The sequence below is a fragment of the Hemitrygon akajei genome, chromosome 1, assembly GCF_048418815.1.
Source record: "Hemitrygon akajei chromosome 1, sHemAka1.3, whole genome shotgun sequence".
Lineage (NCBI taxonomy): Eukaryota > Metazoa > Chordata > Chondrichthyes > Myliobatiformes > Dasyatidae > Hemitrygon > Hemitrygon akajei.
In genome coordinates, this window is record NC_133124.1 from 180320664 (window position 1) to 180342835 (window position 22172).

General features: G+C 49.4%; 1 protein-coding gene across 1 annotated transcript in view; it reads left to right on the forward strand.

The window, feature by feature from the left end:
* The first annotated feature begins 375 nt into the window (after positions 1 to 375).
* Positions 376 to 22172, forward strand: part of haus5 (HAUS augmin-like complex, subunit 5) — a 71652-nt gene continuing 49855 nt past the window's right edge. The window contains exons 1-8 of the mRNA XM_073055721.1: positions 376 to 427; positions 1139 to 1230; positions 2774 to 2836; positions 6146 to 6178; positions 8421 to 8445; positions 10532 to 10646; positions 20695 to 20854; positions 21379 to 21469. Coding sequence (XP_072911822.1) covers positions 1142 to 1230; positions 2774 to 2836; positions 6146 to 6178; positions 8421 to 8445; positions 10532 to 10646; positions 20695 to 20854; positions 21379 to 21469 — 576 coding nt within the window. The 5' untranslated portion in view covers positions 376 to 427; positions 1139 to 1141. The remainder of the gene's footprint in view (positions 428 to 1138; positions 1231 to 2773; positions 2837 to 6145; positions 6179 to 8420; positions 8446 to 10531; positions 10647 to 20694; positions 20855 to 21378; positions 21470 to 22172) is intronic.

The following is a 22172-nucleotide window of genomic DNA, read 5'->3' on the forward strand; positions in this document are numbered from 1 at the left end:
TAGGTTGGCACATTGTGGATCGAGGGGCCTGTAATTGCTGTAGATTTTCCATGTCTAACCCCTTCACCCCTCCCCATGTCCGTGGCCCCTCCAACGGCTTCACCCCTCCCCGTCTGATCCAGTTTTGGGGTTCAAGATTCAGGGTCACAGTTTAAAGTCAGACTGGCTTCACGATTCGGACTCAAGGTTCAGGGTTGAACGGCGATCGGAGTTTGGGGCCGGGGTCAGAGTTCGGGGTACGGTCAGGGGTCAGGAACCGTTGCTCATCCGCGCGGTTGCCGCCACTCGAACTGAGCGCGCACGCAGCGGCCGCGCGGGGCCGTGACGTCAGGCAGGAATTATGGTCACGAGGGCCGGTGGTGCGTGTGACGTCAGCGCGTCGGGACTGAGGAGGGAAAGAGAGGCGGGAAAACAGGAGAGTGGAAAAGTGAGTGAGGAAGTGGGATTGGAGGTGGGCGGGTGGGTGAGAGGAGGGAGAGGGTGCGTCGGAGGTTACTGCTCCAGGTACAAACTAACTATTGTGTTCGGGGGCCCCGAACCCCTCCCCTCTGATCATTCCTCCTCCAAACTCCTTACATGTAACCCACCTCCTCTCCCCTCCCGTTCCCCGCACTTCACTCCTCCTCCATCTCGGTCAACACTCCCTCCTTCCGTCCCCTTACCCCCACTCCCTCATCCCACCCCCTCACTACTCACCCCTCCCCTCTCACCCTTCACCACTCTCCCCTCATCCCCATCTCCCCTCACCCCTTCACGCACTCCCTCATCCACCCTTCCCTCCTTGTCCCTCTCCACCCTTCCACTCTCCTCTCCCCTCATCCCCATCTCCCCTCACCCCTTCACACACTCCCTCCTCACCCCTCCCTCGCCCATCCAAACCATCCTCCCTCCCCATCCACCCTTCCCTCCTTGTCCCTCTCCACCCTTCCACTCTCCTCTCCCCTCATCCCCATCTCCCCTCACCCCTCATCCCCATCTCCCCTCACCCCTTCACGCACTCCCTCCTCACCCCTCCCTCGCCCATCCAAACCATCCTCCCTCCCCATCCACCCTTCCCTCCTTGTCCCTCTCCACCCTTCCTCACCCCATCCTCGCTCTTTCCCAACCTCACCCCCTCCCCTCTCGCCATTTGTTACAGATTATGGAGGAGCCAGTGACTGTGCTGAGGAACTGGGTATTGAAGATGGGTCGTCCCACCCGGGATCTGCCGTCGGATGCTGCTCTCCGCAAGTAGGCCCGATGCTGGGCTGTGTGTGTCAGTCCATTTACACACCCTCCACCCCACCTCACTGATATCCCCCGGGTGTCTCTCACTTTCTCCCCTTCCCACCCTCCTCTTCGCTTGTCTCACCACCTCTCTCCCATTCACCCTCCTTGCTGCTTTCCCTCTCTCACCCTCCCTATTCTCTATAGGTGTCTCTCCCTTTCCCATTACATTGTGTGGTTCCTGGTCTTGATCATCGCTGGCGAAGGAAGTGCAGAGATAATTTGCTTCTTACCAGGACATGAGAGTGAAACCAGATCCAATGGCCATTGGTGTAATAAATTCAGTCTAGAGTTTGGGATACATTTTTCAACTGGCCCCTACTTTGGAGAGCGGTTCAGTTTGGAGGGGCGGAATGTGGGACTAGTTCTCACAGGGAGTAGCAACAGGATCTCGGCAAAAATGGGAAAGAGGAAGGTTGAAGGATTCCAGCATTCTGGAGTTTTGGGCAACTCTTCGTCCAAACATTTTGTATCTAGTTAATCCAAACAAGTTAACTGGATCAGCTCAGATCTGAATTTAATGAAGGTTTGTACGATCGAAAAGTGATGAGGGGATATCTACAATTGAAATATCTGATGGGAATAGTCGTATGGATAGCCCTACAGGTGGAAAGTTGCGCAGATCCACCTCTGATGGGAAAGTCTCAGAGATCCGTGCTGAAGCTTAATGTCAGTGACATTCCTGTACTAATCTGCAGTTAATTAGCCGACCTGTGCCACTCTGAAAATCCGCAGATGCTGGTAATCTGAGCAACACACACAAGATGCCGGCGGAATTCTGCAGGCCAGGCAGCGTCAATGGGTCGAGGTTTCGGGCCGAAACCCTTCAGCACGACTCGGCTTGTGTTCTTTTCCGTGGACGCTGCCTGGCCTGCTGAGTCCCTCCAGCATTTTGTGTGTGTTGCTACCAGTGCAACTGCTGTGATCCCATTCATCAGTGCTTCCAGCTTGTGGTGGCTTTGGGTAATGGGCGGGTCTCGGCATTCGCGAGTGTCCCAGGGAGTGCCTGTACTTTGATCACCTGCTGGGAAGCAGATGATTGAACGGTCCTGGTGATCTCCAGTGGCATGGTACCAGTCAGGTCCTGAGGGTGCAGGGCCAGGGAGTTTCAACCGGAAACCATTCGGGGATGGTGAACGAAATAGAGTAAGCAGGAGGTAAAACACCGGTGTGGAGAAGAGGTGTTGAACCCGGTGGGGTCGTTGTGCTTTAGAGATCGGGCTGTCACAGTGCCTCCCTGCTCTGGAGATCCGGGTTTAGTCTTGACCTACGACCAGGAGATTGTGTGCGAGCCTCGGTGTTTGTGTGTTTGTGGAGTTTGCAGGTTTCACCTGGGTGCTCCAGTTTCCTCCCATGTCCCCAAAAAACAACATGGGTGGGTTAATTGTCTGCTGTGCATTGCCCCCTTGGGGTGTATGGGCGTGGGTTGGAACCTGCCAGTGCTGCTGGCTGGGTGTGTGACTGTCTTGAGTGAGCCTCTACCTGACTCTGCTGTGTTCTTTGGCAGCCTCTGCAGTGGCCAGGGCCGGGATATCTGGGAATACGTCGCGAAGCATGTCTTCCCGAAGGAGTGAGTGTTGGACCGCATTTCGGCGCTGGGGGTGTGGGAGGAGGGGGAGGATGGTTCTGTAGTTGGTGGATTTCTGTTCGAACCGAGCCAGCTGCCTCTCGGTTGACCGTAAAAACATGTATTATCAGCAGGGATTGGCTATTTGGCCCATTGAGCCTCCTCCGATGTTCAATAAGATCACAGCCAATCTGGCTGTGTACACAACTCTACCTACCTGCCTTTTCCCAGTATCATTAATTCCCCTGCTGTGCAAAAATCTATCTAACTGTGTCTTAAGTATATCTAATGGGGTAGCCTCTACTGCTTCCTTGGGGAGAGAACTCCACTGATTCATGACTCTCTGGGAAAAGCAGTTTCTTCAAATCTCCGTCCTAAATCTATTTTCCTGAATCTTTAGGCTCTGTCCACTAGCATCAACATGGGTGATGCCAACAGGCTCAATAAACTGATTAGAAAGTCTGGCCCTGTTGTAAGAGTCAAACGGGATTCACTGGAGGCTGTGGTAGATCAAGGGTCCCGATGGAATATCAGACAGACATACTTTATTGATCCTGAGGGAAATTGGGTTTCATTACAGCCGCACCACCAAGAATAGTGAAGAAATTTAGCAATATAAAACCATAAATAATTAAATAATAGTAAGTTAATTATGCCAAGTGGAAAATTAAGTCCAGGACCAGCTTATTGGCTCAGGGTGTCTGACAATCCGAGGGAGAAGTTGTAAAGTTTGATGGCCACAGGTAGGAATGACTTCCTGTGACGCTCAGTGTTACATCTCGGTGGAATGAGTCTCTGGCTGAATGTACTCTTGTGCCTAACCAGTACATTATGGAGTGGATGGGAGTTGTTGTCCAAGATGGCATGCAACTTGGACAGCATCCTCTTTTCAGACACCACCGTCAGAGAGTCCAGTTCCACCCCCACTACATCACTGGCCTTATGAATGAGTTTGTTGATTCTGCTGGTGTCTGCTACCCTCAGCCTGCTGACCCAGCACACAACAGCAAACATGATAGCACTGGCCACCACAGACTCGTAGAATATCCTCAGCATCGTCCAGCAGATGTTAAAGGACCTCAGTCTCCTCAGGAAATAGAGATGGCTCTGACCCTTCTTGTAGACAGCCTCAGTGTTCTTTGACCAATCCAGTTTATTGTCCATTCATATCCCCAGGTATTTGTAATCCTCCACCATGTCCACACTGACCCCTTGGATGGAAACAGGGGTCACCGGTGCCCTAGCCCCCCTCAGGTCCACCATCAGCTCCTTAGTCTTTTTCACATTAAGCTGCAGATGATTCTGCTCGCACCATGTGACAACGTTTCCCACCATAGCCCTGTACTCAGCCTCATCTCCCTTACTGATGCATCCAACTATGGCAGAGTCATCAGAAAACTTCTGAAGATGGCAAGACTCTGTGCTGTAGTTGAAGTCCGAGGTGTAGATGGTGAAGAGAAAGGGAGACAGGACAGTCCCCTGTGGAGCCCCAGTGCTGCTGACCACGGTCTGACACACAGTGTTGCAAGCGCACGTACTGTGGTCTGCCAGTTAGGTAATCAATAATCCGTGAAATCCAATTCTGGACAATGTTTCTCACCCTCTGGATGCCGCCTTGGCTGAACAGAGGAGCACGTTTAGTAATAGACTAAGACAACTCCAAAGAGCGCTGTATGAGGTCATTCTTATCCTCGGCCATTAGGCTCTGTAATGAGTCAACCTTTAGCTGGGGAAGTGATGATTCCCTCCTTTTAGACTGTTTGTGGTAACTTATTTTTTATTCTTTCTACTTCTAGTATTTATGTCTGTGCACTTGTAATGCCACTGTGACACCGTCATTTCCTTCAATAGAGTATCTGCGCAGAGAGTGTGGTGGGTGCACCTGCCAGGGGCGGTGGTCTCAGAAACATGGGTGAAAGAGAAATGGACTGTGGGAGGGAAGGGTTAGGTTGATCATGGAGAATGTTAATAGGTCAGCACTACATGAGGAGAAAAGCTTAGGGGAGATGACAGATGTGTGTTTTATACCATCATCCGGTGCATCTGTAATATGACATCCAAACTCGTGTGTTCTGTTACTATCTACCCTACCTGCACACCTCATGGTTTTATAAATCTCTCGGCCTCCTTCGCTCCAGGGGAAACAGACCCAGCCTGTCCAGCCTCTCCTTAAAATTCCCTACACTAATTGGGAGGATTCAGTTCAAGGGGCAAGAGGTAATGTAACAGCTCTATAAAACCCTGAATGGACCACACTTTTCTAATTTTTAATGTTTTTATTGTAGAGATTCAGTGTGGAACACACCCTTCTGGCCAGATAAGACACACGCCCAGCAATCCATCTATTTAACACTGGTCTAATCATAGGACAATTTACAATAACCACCTACTCATCAGTACGTCTTCGGACTGTGGGAGGAAACCTCAGCACCCTACAGACATGGGGAGGATGTACAAAATCCTCACTGACGGTGCCAGAATTGAACTCCAAGCTCCGATGCGCCGATATAGCGTTGCGCTAGCCACTGAGTTGCCGTGGCACCCTTGGAGTATTGAAAAGACAGGATACTCTGCAGATGCTGGAAATCCAAACAACAGTCGACGTTTCGGGCCGAGACCCTTCACCAGTCCTGCTCGACTGCTTATCCATTTCCATAGTTGCTGCTTGACCAGCTGAGTTCCTCCAGCATTTTGTGTGTGATGCTTGGAGCATCGTGTGCAGCTCTGGTTGCCTTATCAGAAGGATGTGGAGCTCCATAGAGGGTGCAGGGGCGATTTACCAGGATGTTGCCTGGACTAGAGAGGAAATGAGGAATGAGGAAAGGTTGAGTAAGCCCGGTCTTTTCACTTTTCATCCCTCTTCACTGCAACGATAGAGGTGCGTAAGAGGCATTGGTAGAGTGAACAGCCAGCTCCTTTTCCTAAGTTGCGATGGCTAATACTAGAGGGCATTCCTTCAACGTGAGTGGAGGGGGAAGCTTAGATTTCAGAGAGGTGGGTTTCATTTTAACAGAGTGGCAAATCCCTTGACCGCACTGCTTGGGTTGGTGCTAGAGGTAATACAGTAGGGACGTTTAAAAAGTGCTTGGTTGTAAGAAGGATAGAAGTTATGCGATGTGTAAGAAGGAAGGGTTAGATTGATTGAGGGGTAGGTTAAGTGGTGGGCGTATCATTGTGGGGTGAAGAGCCTGTACTGTTCTCTGTTCCTTGTTAGTAGAACTGAAACTCTTGTTGGGCCAGGTGACCCTAGACACTGGGTTGGATGTTTGTGTGGCGTTAGCTTGCCCTTCTCATTACTTTCTGTCCCGGCAGGAAAGTGAAGAACGTGAAGGGGAACCTGGACTGGTATCCTTTGCATTGCTGACCCTGAATGCACTGCAGGGCTGTCGTACAACAGGACGGAAGTATTTTCCTGCTGAGCCCCGAGCCGGGGATGGAAATCAATATAACCACAGGCGCCGTACATCTGAAATCAACTTTGGCAGGTCAGGCAGCGTCTGTGGTGAGAGTTGGAACCTCCCTCAGAGCACTGGAAATAACAAAAGGATTGCAGGGAACACTCAGCGGGTCAGGCAGCGTCTGTGGAGAAGAGAAACAAAAACAAGAGATTCTGCAGATGCTGGAAGTCCAGAGCAATGCACACACAACATGCTGGTGGAATGCAGGTCAGGCAGCATCGATACAGGGGCAATAAACAGTTGAAGTTTCATAGAAACATAGAAAATAGGTGCAGGAGTAGGCCATTCGGCCCTTCGAGCCTGCACCGCCATTCAGTATGATCATGGCTGATCATCCAACTCAGAACCCTGTACCTGCTTTCTCTCCATACCCCCTGATCCCTTTAGCCACAAGGGCCATATCTAACTTCCTCTTAACTATAGCCAATGAACCGGCCTCAGCTGTTTCCTGTGGCAGAGAATTCCACAGATTCACCACTCTCTGTGCGAAGAAGTTTTTCCTCTTCTCGGTCCTAAAAGGCTTCCCCATTATCCTTAAACTGTGACCCCTCGTTCTGGACTTCCTCAACATCGGAAACAATCTTCCTGCATCTAGCCTGTCCAATCACTTTAGAATTTTATATGTTTCAATAAGATCCCCCCTCAATCTTCTAAATTCCAGCGAGTATAAGCCTAGTCGATCCAGTCTTTCTTCATGTGAAAGTCCTGCCATTCCAGGAATCAATCTGGTTTTGGGCCGGGATCCTTCATCAGGACTGGGGAAGGGGGTGGAAACCAGAGTAAGAAGGCGGTGAGGGGCCTAAAGATAGAGAGTGACAGGTGAAGCCAGGTGGGTGGGGGAGGTGGAAAAAGGCAAACAGCCGGAGGAATCTGACAGAGGAGAGTGTACCATGGGAGAAAGGAAAGCAGGAGTAGCACTGGGGAGGTGATGGGCAGGTTAGATGAGGAGGTAAGAGGCCAGAGTGGGCAATTGAAGGTGTAGGGGAAAAATACTCAAAACTGGAGAAATTGATGTTCATGCCATTCAGTTGGAGTCTACATAGACAGAATGTTGTGGCATTAGGGTGGCTACAATTAGCTTATCTGGCCTAAAGTAAAAACGGGTGGAAGCACTTGGCAAGATAGGCAGTATCTGTCAAGAAGAGAGAGTAATTTTTTCACTACTAAAGACTATTATTATAGGTTTAGTGTCAGATGTACTGAAGTCTGGTGTTTTGCGTACCAACCATACAGAGAGCTTCATTATAAGAGTGCATTGAGATAGTGCAGGGAATGCAGAATAAAGTGTAGCAGAGTGCAGCGCAGGCTGATAGTGAGCTGCAGGGGCCATGAAGACGGAGACCGTAGTTGAGTCCCTCTTGTTGTACTGGGGAATCGTTTGGTACTCTGATAATGGCAGGCGAGAGGCTGTCCCTGAGATCTTGGATGAAGTGCAGGAAGAGACCTTTCTTCAACCTGGATGGGGCCAGACATCGCAGAATGCTGGGTATTGGTGTGTATCAGGTGTCCTCTGCAGACTCTTTTGATCACCTGGAGGGTGTTTCCTGTGGCAGAGAATTCCACAGATTCACCACTCTCTGTGTGAAGAAGTTTTTCCTCATCTGTAGGGCTGGAGGAGTTCACAGACAGTGAGGGTTGTAGGGCTGGAAGGGGTCACAGAGATGGGGAGGGGTGTGGTGCTGGAGGAGGTCACAGGCGGGGAGGGAGTAACGTAGGGCTGGAGGAGATCACAGGCAGGGAGAGATGTAGGGCTGGAAGGGGTCACAGATGGGGTGGGGAGGAGTGTAGAGCTGGAGGGGGTCACAGGGAGGGCGAGGAATATAGTGCTAGAGGGGGTCAGAAATGGGGAGGTGTGTAGGGCCAGAGGGGTTCACAGACAGTGAGGGTTGTAGGGCTGGAGGGGGTCACAGTAAGGGAGGAGTGGAGGGGTATGTGCTGTAAGGGGTCACAGAGATGGGTTGGGATGTCGGGCTTGAGGAGGTCACATAGAGAGGGAGGAGTGGAGAGGTGTAGGGCTGTAGGGGGGTCACAGAGACAGAGAGGGGTGTTAATTTCAAGGACAAAGGCATTAATGTTGACTTTCGTGATTGGTGTTCATTTCTTTGAGAATTCCTTGACATACTGTCCAGGAACCGTTACATGGAACGTGCTGCGGTAAGTGAAATAAATCGGACACCAGGCTCAGCACAAAGGCCTCAGCTTTACTGTTCCTGGTCAAAGAGGTTCACACTGTTACATCACACACTCCCGGGGTCAGACACAGAGTGAATCTCCCTCCACACCGTCCCATCACACACTCCCGGGGTCAGACACAGAGTGAATCTCCCTCCACACCGTCCCATCACACACTCTCAGGGTCAGACATAGAGTGAAGCTCCTTTTACACTGTTACATCACACATTCCCGGGGTTAGACAGTAAAGCTCCCTCCACACTCTCCCATCACACACTCCCGGGGTTAGACAGAGTGAAGCTCCCTCCACGCTCTCCTATCACACACTCCCGGGGTCAGACGGAGTGAAGCTCCCTCCACACCGTCCCATCACACACTCCCGGGGTCAGATACAGAGTGAAGCTCCCTGCACACTCTCCTATCACACACTCCCGGGGTCAGACGGAGTGAAGCTCCCTCCACACCGTCCCATCACACACTCCCGGGGTCAGACACAGAGTGAAGCTCCCTCCACACTCTCCCATCACACACTCTCAGGGTCAGACATAGAGTGAAGCTCATTTTGCACTGTTACATCACACATTCCCGGGGTTAGACAGTGAAGCTCCCTCCACACTCTCCTATCACACACTCCCGGGGTCAGACGGAGTGAAGCTCCCTCCACACCGTCCCATCACACACTCCAGGGGTCAGACACAGAGTGAATCTCCCTCCACACCGTCCCATCACACACTCTCAGGGTCAGACATAGAGTGAAGCTCCTTTTACACTGTTACATCACACATTCCCGGGGTTAGACAGTGAAGCTCCCTCCACACTCTCCCATCACACACTCCCGGGGTTAGACAGAGTGAAGCTCCCTCCACGCTCTCCTATCACACACTCCCGGGGTCAGACGGAGTGAAGCTCCCTCCACACCGTCCCATCACACACTCCCGGGGTCAGACACAGAGTGAAGCTCCCTGCACACTCTCCTATCACACACTCCCGGGGTCAGACGGAGTGAAGCTCCCTCCACACCGTCCCATCACACACTCCCGGGGTCAGACACAGAGTGAAGCTCCCTCCACACTCTCCCATCACACACTCTCAGGGTCAGACATAGAGTGAAGCTCCTTTTACACTGTTACATCACACATTCCCGGGGTTAGACAGTGAAGCTCCCTCCACACTCTCCTATCACACACTCCCGGGGTCAGACCGAGTGAAGCTCCCTCCACACCGTCCCATCACACACTCCCGGGGTCAGACACAGGGTGAAGCTCCCTCCACACCGTCCCATCACGCACTCCCGGGGTCAGACACAGAGTGAAGCTCCCTCCACACCGGCCGATCACACACTCCCGGGGTCAGATGGAGTGAAGCTCCCTCCACACCGTCCCATCACACACTCCCGGGGTCAGACACAGGGTGAAGCTCCCTCCACACCGTCCCATCACACACTCCCGGGGTCAGACACAGAGTGAAGCTCCCTGCACACTCTCCTATCACACACTCCTGGGGTCAGATGGAGTGAAGCTCCCTCCACACCGTCCCATCACACACTCCCGGGGTCAGACACAGGGTGAAGCTCCCTCCACACCGTCCCATCACACACTCCCGGGGTCAGACACAGAGTGTAGCTCCCTCCACACTCTCCCATCACACACTCCCGGGGTTAGACAGAGTGAAGCTCCCTCCACACTCTCCTATCGCACACTCCCGGGGTCAGACGGAGTGAACATCCCTCCACACTACTCAGGTTCATTATTGCATTACTGTATTGCAGGACAATAGTTTTTTGTAATGAAAATTGTTTTCTACAGAGACACGAGACTACAGACGATGGGAGTCTGGAGCATAAAGAAACTGCTGAGGTAGTCAGCAGGCCAGGCAGCATCTGCGGGTGTTGATTTGAGGGCCGGGATCTGGAGGGGTGGTCTCACCTGAAGCATTGGCTGACCATTTCACTTCACGGGTGCTACCTGACCCACTGATCTCTTCCAGTGTCTCATATTTCCTGAGCTGGTTGCCTTTGCAATCATGATGTGCCGCAGCGCACTTTATCCGTGTCATTGCCTGTTCTCAGAACGCGTCTCCTGAGGAGCAGGAGAAGAAGAGATTGATGGACCTTGTTATCTCGTTGAGGGCAGACATCCAGGAACTTGATGGCATCTCTGACCCAGCGCAGCAAATGGCAGACGGTGAGTACCCATCATGAGCGACACAAAGCAGGTGAAAAACGGAAGAGGCTGTTCGATACGCTGACCTTCATAAGTCAAAGTGTACAGGAGATGTGATGTTATATTGAGGTTGAATGAGACAATGATGAGGCCTTATTTGGAGTATTGTGTGTAGTTTTGGTCACCTTTCCACAGGAAAGATGTAACTAAGGTTGAAGGAGTACAGAGAAAGTTTACATGGATGTTGCCAGGTCTGGAGGGCTTGAGTTATAAGCAAAGATTGAATAGGTTAGGACTTTATTCCTTAGAACGTAGATGATTGAGAGATTTGATTGAGGTGTACAATATTATGAGGAGTGTTGATAGGGTAAATGCAAGCAGGCTTTCTCCGCTAAGGTTGTGTAGGACTTGCAACTGGTGGTCATGGGTTAAGGGTGAAAGGTGAAATGTTTTTGGGGAACATGAGGGGAAATTTCACTCAGATGGTCGTGAGTGTGGAATGAGCTGCCAGCAGAAGTAGTGTATGCAAGCTCGATTTTAAATGTTGAAGAGAAGTTTGGATAGGTACATGAACGGGAGGGCAGGTCGATGGACCTAGGCAGTTTAAATCGCAGCAAGAGGCGGAGAGGGAGGAGGTAAAAGAAGCTTGGAGAGAATCTTTTTTTTAAACTGATCGGGGCAAAGAGGCTAGACTGCACAGGCGCGTAACGTAGCACGCCAAAGGTTTAAATAGAAAGGCCGTCATATACAGCGGCCATCGTTGGGGTGGATTGAGGCAGAGTGGGATGGCTTTGGCTCAATCAGGCTTCGGTGAGGTTGAACGGGGCACAACTGCGCAAGCGCGTGAAAGTCGGCCTCTGAGATCAGTGGGGAAATTTAAAAAGCGAGCAGAGGCTGAGGACGAGCTTCACTCCAGGTGAGGTAAGGCCGGGTAAGCTCCTTTAATTAATCTAATTAGATTAGGGGTAGGTAATGGAGGCAGCAGTTAGGGCAGTTGAGTGCTCCATTTGCAGTACGTGGGAAGTCAGGGCGAGCACAGCTGTCCCTGATGACTACACCTGCAAAAGGTGCATCCAGCTGCAGCTCCTGACAAACCGAGTTAGGGAACTGGAGCTGGATCTGGAAGAACTTCGGAACTTTCGGGAGGCAGAAGCAGAAATAAAAGGAGTTTCAGGGAGATAGTCACCCCTAGGAGTCAGCAGACAGGTAGTTGGTTGACTGTCAGGAGAGGGAAGGGGAATAGACAGGAAGAGCAGAGCACCCCTGTGGCCGTTCCCATCACCAATAAGTATACCGTTTTGGATACTGTTGGTGGGGACAACCTACCAGGGACAAGTTGTAGTGGTTGTGTCTCTGGCACCGAGACTGGACCCTCAGCTCAGAAGGGAAGGAGGGAAAAGAGGAGAGCAGTAGTGATAGGGGATTCGATAGTTGGGGGGCAGATAGGAGGTTCTGTGGAAGAGATCGAGAATCTCAGAAGGTCTGTTGCCTCCCTGGTGCCAGGGTCTGTGATATCTCGGATCGAGTTCTCAGTATTCTCAAGAGGGAGGGTGAGCAACCGGATGTTGTGGTCCATGTAGGGACCAGTGACGTGGGTAGGAAGAGTGAGGAGGTACTGAAAGGTGAGTGTAGGGAGTTAGGCGCCAAGTTAAAGGACAGAGTCTCCAGGATAACAATCTCAGGATTGCTACCAGTGCCACGTGCAGACGGGTTTAGAAATAGTAAGATAGTGCAGATCAACACATGGCTAAAGACATGGTGCAGGATGGAGGGCTTCAGATGGATAGATAATTGGGCAGTTTTCCAGGAAAGGTGGCACCTGTTCCGGTGGGACGGTTTACATCTGAACTGGAGGGGGACAAGTATTCTTGCAGGAAGATTTGCTAGAGAGGCTCCAGTGGATTTAAACTAGATAAGAGGGGGGAGGTGAACCGGAGTGTAGGAACAGATGTATGGGAGAAGGAAGAAAAAGAAGACAGTAAAGTTCTTTATACTGTTAGAGATAAACAGAGAGGAAGAGGTGGAGAATTTCTTAAATGCATTTATTTTAATGCTAGGAGCATTCTAAGAAAGGTGGACGAGCTTAGAGCATGGATTGATACCTGGAAATATGATGTTGTAGCTATTAGTGAAACATGGTTGCAGGAGGGGTGTGATTGGCAACTAAATATTCCTGGATTTCATTGCTTCAGGTGTGATAGAATTGGAGGGACAAGAGGGGGAGGTGTTGCGTTGCTTGTCAGAGAAAATATTACAGCGGTGCTCTGGCAGGATAGATTAGACGGCTCGTCTAGGGAGACTATTTGGATGGAATTGAGGAATGGGAAAGGTGTAGTAACACTTATAGGGGTGTATTATAGACCACCTAATGGGGAGCGAGAATTGGAGGAGCAAATTTGCAAGGAGATAGCAGATATTTGCAGTAAGCACAGGGTTGTGATTGTGTGAGATTTAAATTTTCCACACATAGACTGGGAAGCCCATGCTGTAAAAGGGATGGATGGTTTGGAGTTTGTAAAATGTGTGCAGGATAGTTTTTTGCAGCAATACATAGAGGTACCGACTAGAGAAGGAGCAGTGTTGGATCTTCTGTTAGGGAATGAAATAGGTCAGGTGACGGAGGTTTGTGTTGGGGAGCACTTCGGGTCCAGTGATCACAATGCCCTTAGTTTCAATATGATAATGGAGAAGGATAGGACTGGACCCAGAGTTGAGATTTTTGATTGGAGAAAGGCTAACTTTGAGGTGATGCGAAAGGATTTAGAAGGAGTGGATTGGGACAATTTGTTTTATGGAAAGGATGTAATAGAGAAATGGAGGTCATTTAAAGATGAAATTTTGAGGGTACAGAATCTTTATGTTCCTGTTAGGTTGAAAGGAAAGGTTAAAAGTTTGAGAGAGCCATGGTTTTCAAGGGATATTGGAAACTTGGTTAGGAAAAGGAGAGATATCTACAATAAATATAGGCAGCATGGAGTAAATGAGGTGCTCGAGGAATATAAAGAATGTAAGAAGAATCTTAAGAAAGAAATTAGAAAAGCTAAAAGAAGATACGAGGTTGCTTTGGCAAATAAGGTGAAAATAAATCCGAAGGGTTTATACAGTTATATTAATAGCAAAAGGATAGTGAGGGATAAAATTGTTCCCTTAGAGAATCAGAGTGGACAGCTATGTGTGGAGCTGAAAGAGATGGGGGAGATTTTGAACAATTTCTTTTCTTTGGTATTCGCTAAGGAGAAGGATATTGAATTGTGTAAGGTAGGGGAAACAAGTAGGGAAGTTATGGAAACTATGACGATTAAAGAGGAGGAAGTACTGGAGCTTTTAAGGAATATAAAAGTGGATAAATCTCCAGGTCCTGTCAGGATATTCCCTAGGACCTTGAGGGAAGTTAGTGTAGAAATAGCAGGGGCTCTGACAGAAATATTTCAAATGTCATTAGAAACTGGGATGGTGGTTCCATTGTTTAAAAAGGGTTCTAAGAGTAAACCTAGCAATTATAGGCCTGTCAGTTTGACGTCAGTGGTGGGTAAATTAATGGAAAGTATTCTTAGAGATGGTATATATAATTATGGATAGGGTCTGATTAGAAACAGTCAACATGGATTTGTGTGTGGAAAGTCATGTTATACAAATCTTATTGAATTCTTTGAAGAGGTTACGAAGAAAGTTGACGAGGGTAAAGCAGTGGATGTTGTCTATATGGACTTCAGTAAGGCCTTTGACAAGGTTCCACACGGAAGGTTAGTTAGGAAGGTTCAATCGTTAGGTATTAATATTGAAGTAGTAAAATGGATTCAACAGTGGCTGGATGGGAGATGCCAGAGAGTAGTGGTGGATAACTGTTTGTCAGGTTGGAGGTGGGTGACTAGTGGTGTGCCTCAGGGATCTGTACTGGGTCCAATGTTGTTTGTCATAAACATTAATGATCTGGATGATGGTGTGGTAAATTGGATTAGTAAGTATGCAGATGATATTAAGGCGGGTGCCATTGTGGATAATGAAGTAGGTTCTCAAAGCTTGCAGAGAGATTTAGGCCAGTTAGAAGAGTGGGCTGAACGATGGCAGATGGAGTTTGATGCTGATAAGTGTGAGGTGCTGCATTTTGGTAGGAATAATCCAAATAGGACATACATGGTAAATGGTAGGGCATTGAAGAATGCAGTAGAACAGAGTGATCTAGGAATAATGGTGCATAGTTCCCTGAAGATGGAATCTCATGTGGATAGGTTGGTGAAGAAAGCGTTTGGTATGTTGGCCTTTATAAATCAGAGCATTGAGTATAGGAGTTGGGATATAATGTTAAATTTGTACAAGGCATTGGTAAGGCCGAATTTGGAGTATTGTGCACAGTTCTGGTCACCGAATTATAGGAAAGATGTCAACAAAATAGAGAGAGTACAGAGAAGATTTACTAGAATGTTACCTGGGTTTCAGCACCTAAGTTACAGGGAAAGGTTGAACAAGTTAGGTCTTTATTCTTTGGAGCATAGAAAGTTAAGGGGGGACTTGATAGAGGTATTTAAAATTATGAGGGGGATAGATAGAGTTGACGTGGATAGGCTTTTTCCGTTGAGAGTAGGGGAGATTCAAACAAGAGGACATGAGTTGAGAGTTAGGGGGCAAAATTTAAGGGTAACACGAGGGGGAATTTCTTTACTCAGAGTGGTGGCTGTGTGGCACGAGCTTCCAGTAGAAGTGGTAGAGGCAGGTTCGGTATTGTCATTTAAAGTAAAATTGGATAGGTATATGGACAGGAAAGGAATGGAGGGTTATGGGCTGAGTGCCGGTCAGTGGGACTTGGTGAGAGTAAGCGTTCAACACGGACTAGAAGCGCCGAGATGGCCTGTTTCCGTGCTGTAATTGTTATATGGTTATATGGTTAAATGGTTCTGCACAGACTAGATGGGCCAAAGAGCCTGTATCCGTGCTGTCCTTTTCAATGACTCTATAAGAGGAAGTCTCGGGCTTCCTAGAGTTCAGAAGGATGGGCTTTACTTGGAGGACTGGAAGCCTGTACCAGCTCTCGAAAAGATGACAAAGAGGAGATTTCCAGGGATAAGGGGCAATGGAAAATATCACGGGAGCTGGGCCAGTATCACATGCAGGTTAAAGTGGAGATTGATTTGTGTGGTGAGAATGGGGAGGAGATTTCAGGGCAGAGTATAGCGGGGTGAGGGAGAAGAACACTCATTGACCAGTGAGGGAGAGAGGTGAGGGTAATGTTTCACCATTGATTGTAAAGAGGGTGTGGGTGCAGATCAGAAGAGGGAAACAATATGGAGTGGAGGGATAGTTCGGGGGGGGGGAGTATAAGAGTGTGGAAGCTGTTGTGGAATCGCATTAGAATCTGGACGTGGAGGAGCTGCAGCAGAGGAGTGTGGGGCAGAGTGAATCACCTTCGGGGGTGGGGGGGGGATCCTCACTGACTGAAGCAGGTCCAGGAAGCTCCCAGAGAAGGCGGTGGGGTGGAGTTAGGGCAAGTGGGTGGAATGTCGGGACTGGTTTAACGAGTCCCTGCGCAGGATTGGGAACAGGGTGGCGTGCACTGTTGCACAGGAGCGAGCTCCTGGCACCGAGCGGGAGGAGGGTGGTCATTGGTATTGGTTTATTATTGTCACGTAATGCGATAGAGTGAAAAACTTGTTCTCACACTGTACATACAAATCAGATCATTACACAGTGCATTGAGATAGAACAAGGTAAAACAATAACAATTCAAAATTCATGATTTTTTAATATCATTTCCAGTAAAAACTGTAAAGGAGAACAAAATAGTTGTTACTCTGGATCCAATGCAGCACAGAAAAACCACAATAAATATAAATACATAAGGAAGTTTATATGCAAAGATTGATTATGTGTCCATAAAACGATGCTAGGTACACGAGTGTCTATACATGAGGTGACTGACAGGAAGTGATAAGCTCGTGGAGTTGGGCTGTGTAGGGGTGGGTTAGTGGGTGGAGGTGTTGATCAGCCTTACTGCTTGGGGAAGGCTGGTTTTGAGTCTGGTGGTCTTGGTATACATGCTATGTTTGCCCTGATGGGAGTGGGACAAACAGTCCATATGCAGGGTGGGTGGGGTACTTCATGTCTCTGGTCCTTTTCTGGCACCTTTCTGGACGTATGTTCTTGATGGCGGGTAGGCGGGGTCTGGTGATACATTGGGCAGTTTTGACTACCTGTTGTAGAAGGGGGAGACGGAGAAAGTGCCGTGCAGGTAGACAATGAGGTGCTAGATCATAACATGGTAGTTCAAGAGTTCAGCAGTCCATCATATCAAAACATTCAATAGTCCGATAACAGTGGGGTAGAAGCTGACCCTGAGCCCGGTGGTATGTGCTGTCAGGCTTTTAGATTTTCTGCTCCTCAGCAGGGGGTTGAAAACAAAGTCTGGGGCTTTCGGGGTCTTTCATTACGCTGGATGCTTTACTGAAGCAGCAGGAAGTGAAGGTGCTGTGTGGACAGAGGCTGGTATCTGTGACAGGCTGAGTAGGGAAGTGAAGGTGGTACAGGTTGACCTTCACTAATCCGGCACCATTGGGACCTGAGGAGTGCTGGATTAGTGAAAATGCCGAATTACAGAAGGATCACATTAAGCAATAGCTGACCGCCTCGTCATACCTTTAAAATATCATGTAAATCAGTACAAGTTAGATAATAATGAAACAGAAATATTAAATGAGTAGCAAGTGAAATTTTAATAAAGTAATATACTGTACAGGCACGGATAAAATAAAGGGTAAAGGTAAATGTACAGGAATTAATTTACACAGAACAGTTGAGCACTTCCGCTTCTAAAGTGAGACGTTTAATATACCTTCGTGGTATAAAGTTACATGTTTGCAAGTGTGGGGTTGTCAGGATTATCAACATCTTCATCTTGAAAAATGAGTGAAGCATCAGGAACTGGTGCTGAAACTGGCACAACAGTTTCTTCAAAAACTGTTGATGTTGGTGGTAGCACATCTGGGTGAGCAGAAGCAGAAGTTGGAGAAAGGAGGTCTTCTATACGCCACATTTCACGTGACCGCCAGGCGGCCAGGGATTCGGCGCTGGACTCTTCTCTCTTCACTCGCAGTTACTGAGGGAATCCTCATTAGTTTCTTTTCCTCTGCTTAGTAATTGCTTAAATTCAGTGTGTTGCCATGTCTGATCTGAAGTCTTAGGCAGAAGAGAACGGAGCGCCCGCCAGGCGGACCGACCCAGTGTACGCCAGCTCCCGTGCTGCTGATGAGTGAGGCGGGCAGGTGCCGGGTGGTCACACCTCATGCAAATTATATTAATAAATTCAGGAGTCGCCCGCCTGTGATTACAAGAGTCTGCCAACACATGAACAGATCTAGCACAACCAAAACAATGTGCAGCAGATTGGTACGGTTGCCCAGGAAATTTGAAATTACAGTTGCGCGGAAAATTTGAAATCAGTGCCGGATTATTGAAGGAACTGGATTACAGGTGGTCGGATTAGTGAAGGTCGACTGTACATGGACAGGCGATGGTTTCTGTGACAGGCCGAGTGGGGAAGTGGTGATACGTGGACGGTGGGTGGTTTCTGGTACGGGGAGGGGAGGGAGATGCTGCTAATGCAATGCAACGGTAGCGTGTGATGTCATCAGCTCCGCTGTTGCTAGGCTTCAGACACAGCACCCTGAGGCACTGGTGATAATTACAGGGGACTTCAACCATGTGACTTTGGACAAGACACTACCTGCTTTCTCCCAGTACGTGGATTGCTACACCAGGGGTAATAGGACTATTGACCTACTGTATGCAAACGTAGAGGAGGCATACAGTGCATCCCCACTGCCTTCATTGGGGAAAGCTGATCACAATCTGGTTTTGTTACAGCCCAGATATAAATCAATTGTGATGAGGCATCCCACTACCACACGCTCTTTTAGGAAGTGGACTCCTGAAGCTGAACAGGCCCTGAGAGACTGCTTCGGTACTACTAACTGGGATGTACTGCAAGGGGGGCTCTGTGGGGGCGTTGAGGAGGTCACTGAATGCACAACGGACTATATTAACTTTTGTGTGGATGCCGTTGTCCCTGTTAGAACTGTTCGCTGCTATCCCAATAATAAGCCCTGGATCACTAGTCACATCAAAGGCCTCCTAAACCAGAAGAAGAGGGCCTTTAAAGATGGTGATCGGTTGGAGCTTAAAAGAGTTCAGAAGGAACTCAGAGTACAGATAAGGGGGGCAAAGGAGCAGTATAGGAGGAAGCTAGAACAAAAGCTGCAGAAAAAAAACATGAAGGAGGTGTGGGATGGGATGAAGATCATCACTGGATGCGGTGCAAAGCGGGGGGCGAACATAAGTGGAGATGTGGAGAAAGCGAACCAGCTGAACAACTTCTTCAACAGGTTCGACAGCTCAATCTCATCCTCACCGCAGAAATCCACACCAGGCTTACTTCCCTCACAGGAAAATAGCCACTCACAGGAGACCTTGCCCACGCCCAGGATTACGGCTGCACAGGTGGAAGTTCAACTGAGGAAGATCTGTACCAGCAAGGCGGCTGGACCGGATGGAGTTTCCCCACGATTACTGAGGGCCTGTGCGACTGAGCTGGGAGAACCACTACAGCGTATCTTCAACATGAGCCTGGAGCAGAGAAGAGTACCCAGACAGTGGAAAACATCCTGTATTGTCCCGGGTACCGAAGAAACCACAACCAAAGGAGTTGAATGACTTCAGACCTGTTGCTTTGACGTCGCACGTGATGAAGACCATGGAGCGGCTGATAATACAGAATCTGAGGCCACAAACCAGGCACGCCCAGGATCCTCTTCAGTTTGCGTATAAGGAGAAGGTGGGAGTGGAGGATGCTATCACGTATTTGCTGCACAAATCACTCTCTCACCTAGATGGGGTCAGTTGTGCTGTGAGGATTACATTCCTTGACTTCTCTAGTGCCTTTAACACCATCCAGCCCAAGATCTTAAGGCACAAGCTAACGGAGATGGGAGTAGACTCTCACATGGTGGATTGGATAGTGGACTACTTGACAGATAGACCTCAGTATGTGCGGTTGGGAGACTGTAGGTCTGACACGGTGGTCAGCAGCACAGGAGCGCCGCAGGGAACCGTACTCTCTCCGGTCCTGTTCACCCTGTACACATCAGACTTCCAATATAACTCGGAGTCCTGCCATGTGCAGAAGTTCGCTGATGACACGGCCATAGTGGGGTGTGTCAGGAATGGACAGGAGGAGGAGTATAGGAAACTAATACAGGACTTTGAGATATGGTGCAACTCAAACTACCTGCGTCTCAATATCACCAAGACCAAGGAGATGGTGGTGGACTTTAGGAGATCTAGGCCTCATATGGAACCAGTGATCATTAATGGAGAATGTGTGGGGCAGGTTAAGACCTACAAGTATCTGGGAGTACAGTTAGACGAGAAGCTAGACTGGACTGCCAACACAGATGCCTTGTGCAGGAAGGCACAGAGTCGACTGTACTTCCTAAGAAGGTTGGTGTCATTCAATGTCTGTAGTGAGATGCTGAAGATGTTCTATAGGTCAGTTGTGGAGAGCGCCCTCTTCTTTGTGGTGGCGTGTTGGGGAGGAAGCATTAAGAAGAGGGACGCCTCACGTCTTAATAAGCTGGTAAGGAAGGCGGGCTCTGTCGTGGGCAAAGTACTGGAGAGTTTAACATCGGTAGCTGAGCGAAGGGCGCTGAGTAGGCTACGGTCAATTATGGATAACTCTGAACATCCTCTACATAGCACCATCCAGAGACAGAGAAGCAGTTTCAGCGACAGGTTACTATCGATGCAATGCTCCTCAGACAGGATGAAGAGGTCAATACTCCCCAATGCCATTAGGCTTTACAATTCTACCGCCAGGACTTAAGAACTTTTTAAAAGCTATTATTAATGCTTTTTGAGATAGTGATTTAGATGCATATCATATTTTTTACTGAGTTAAGTATTGTATGTAATTAGTTTTGCTACAACAAGTGTATGGGACATTGGAAAAAAGTTGAATTTCCCCATGGGGATGAATAAAGTATCTATCTATCTATCTATCTATCTAATGAGTGCTGATTCACAGAGCGAGCAGTGGTGGAGGTGCGGCGGAGACTACAGGACCTCAGGCAGCAGCACACGCTGTTGAAGGCGTACAGCCTGCGAGCGGCCAGTCAGAGGCAGAGTCTGCAGGAGCACAGCAGGAAGGTGGGCGAGAGACTGCGGGGGCTCTCTGAGGTCCGCAGGTAAGATGGGGGTGGGGCTGGCTCAGTAGGTCCACGCACAAGTCATGCCCCCAGACCTATCTCCCTCTCTCGCCTTCCCCCTCTCTTTGTTGCTTACCCTCACCTGCCTCCCTCAAGGAGTGGTCATTATTACTGATCCACACCAACTTAATCTCCCTTTAACCACCTTGCTCTTAAGAGTGTAGAGAGCAGAGCAACAGGCCAAGAACACATCTTTGCAAAGTGCCTGTGTTGATCGTCAGCAAGGAGAACATATTCTTACCCACCCGCACTGGCTTCCTTCGCCCTCCTGTGCTCTGGGGGGGGGGGGGGGGTACCTAATTACCCCATTTCCTCTGCTTGGCAAGATAAAGTGGGGGGTGGATTTTACCTCAGTGTCCTAGGATGGAGCTTTCCTCACAGCTCTGAGAAAAGCCCATTCCAGACTGAGTTAACGGTTTAAGGTTCCTCCTGCACTTTCTGTGATGGAGGGTGTCCTAACCTGTGGACTGAGAGCTGACTGTCGGTCTCCTACTCCACCGCAGTGCGGCCCAGCAGAGTGTCGGCCTCCTCCGGACCAAGGAAGGCCTGAAACATAGCGTGTGGCACCGCACGGGACCAGAGCCACGGGTACTGGTGAGTCCCGGGGTGGCACGGAGGGGGGGGGGGGGGAGGTGTTGAAGGACACAGTTTGGTTCTACAACTCCACGGGTGTGGGGGAGGGAGGACCACACAGGGGAGGAGGGAGGGACGGTGAGGAGGGAGTGCCACACCGCAGGAGGGGTGGGGAATGGTGCTGGCGGGGATAGGTCAGATCTGGTGAGAGTGGATGAGGGGTGGTTGAAGTAAGAAGCTGGGAAGTGTTTGGTGGAAGAGGTAAAGGGCTGGAGAAGAAGGAGTCTGATGGGAGTGGACCATGGGGGAAGGGGGAGCAGGAGGGCCACCAGAAGGAGGTAATAGGCAGGTGAGGAGAAGAGAAGGAGTAAGCGAGTAGCCAGAATAGGGGAAGAAATTAGAGAAATTGATTTTCAAGCAGTCAGGTTGGAGACTGCCCATCAGAATACGCGGTGTTGCTCCGTCAACCTGAGAGTGGTGCCGTCTTGGCAGTAGAAAGGTGGTGGACAGACATGTCCGTGTGGGAATGGAAAGTGGAATTGAAATGGGAGGCCACCAGGAGATGTTGCCTTTTGTGGCAAATGGAGCAAATATGTGCTCGGCTTTGCAATCCTCCAATCTACATCAGGTCTCACTGTAGAAGGGGCTGCACCGGGAACACAGAATACAAAAGATGACCCCGATAGACTTGGATACTGAAGATCCGGAGGAACACATACAGAAG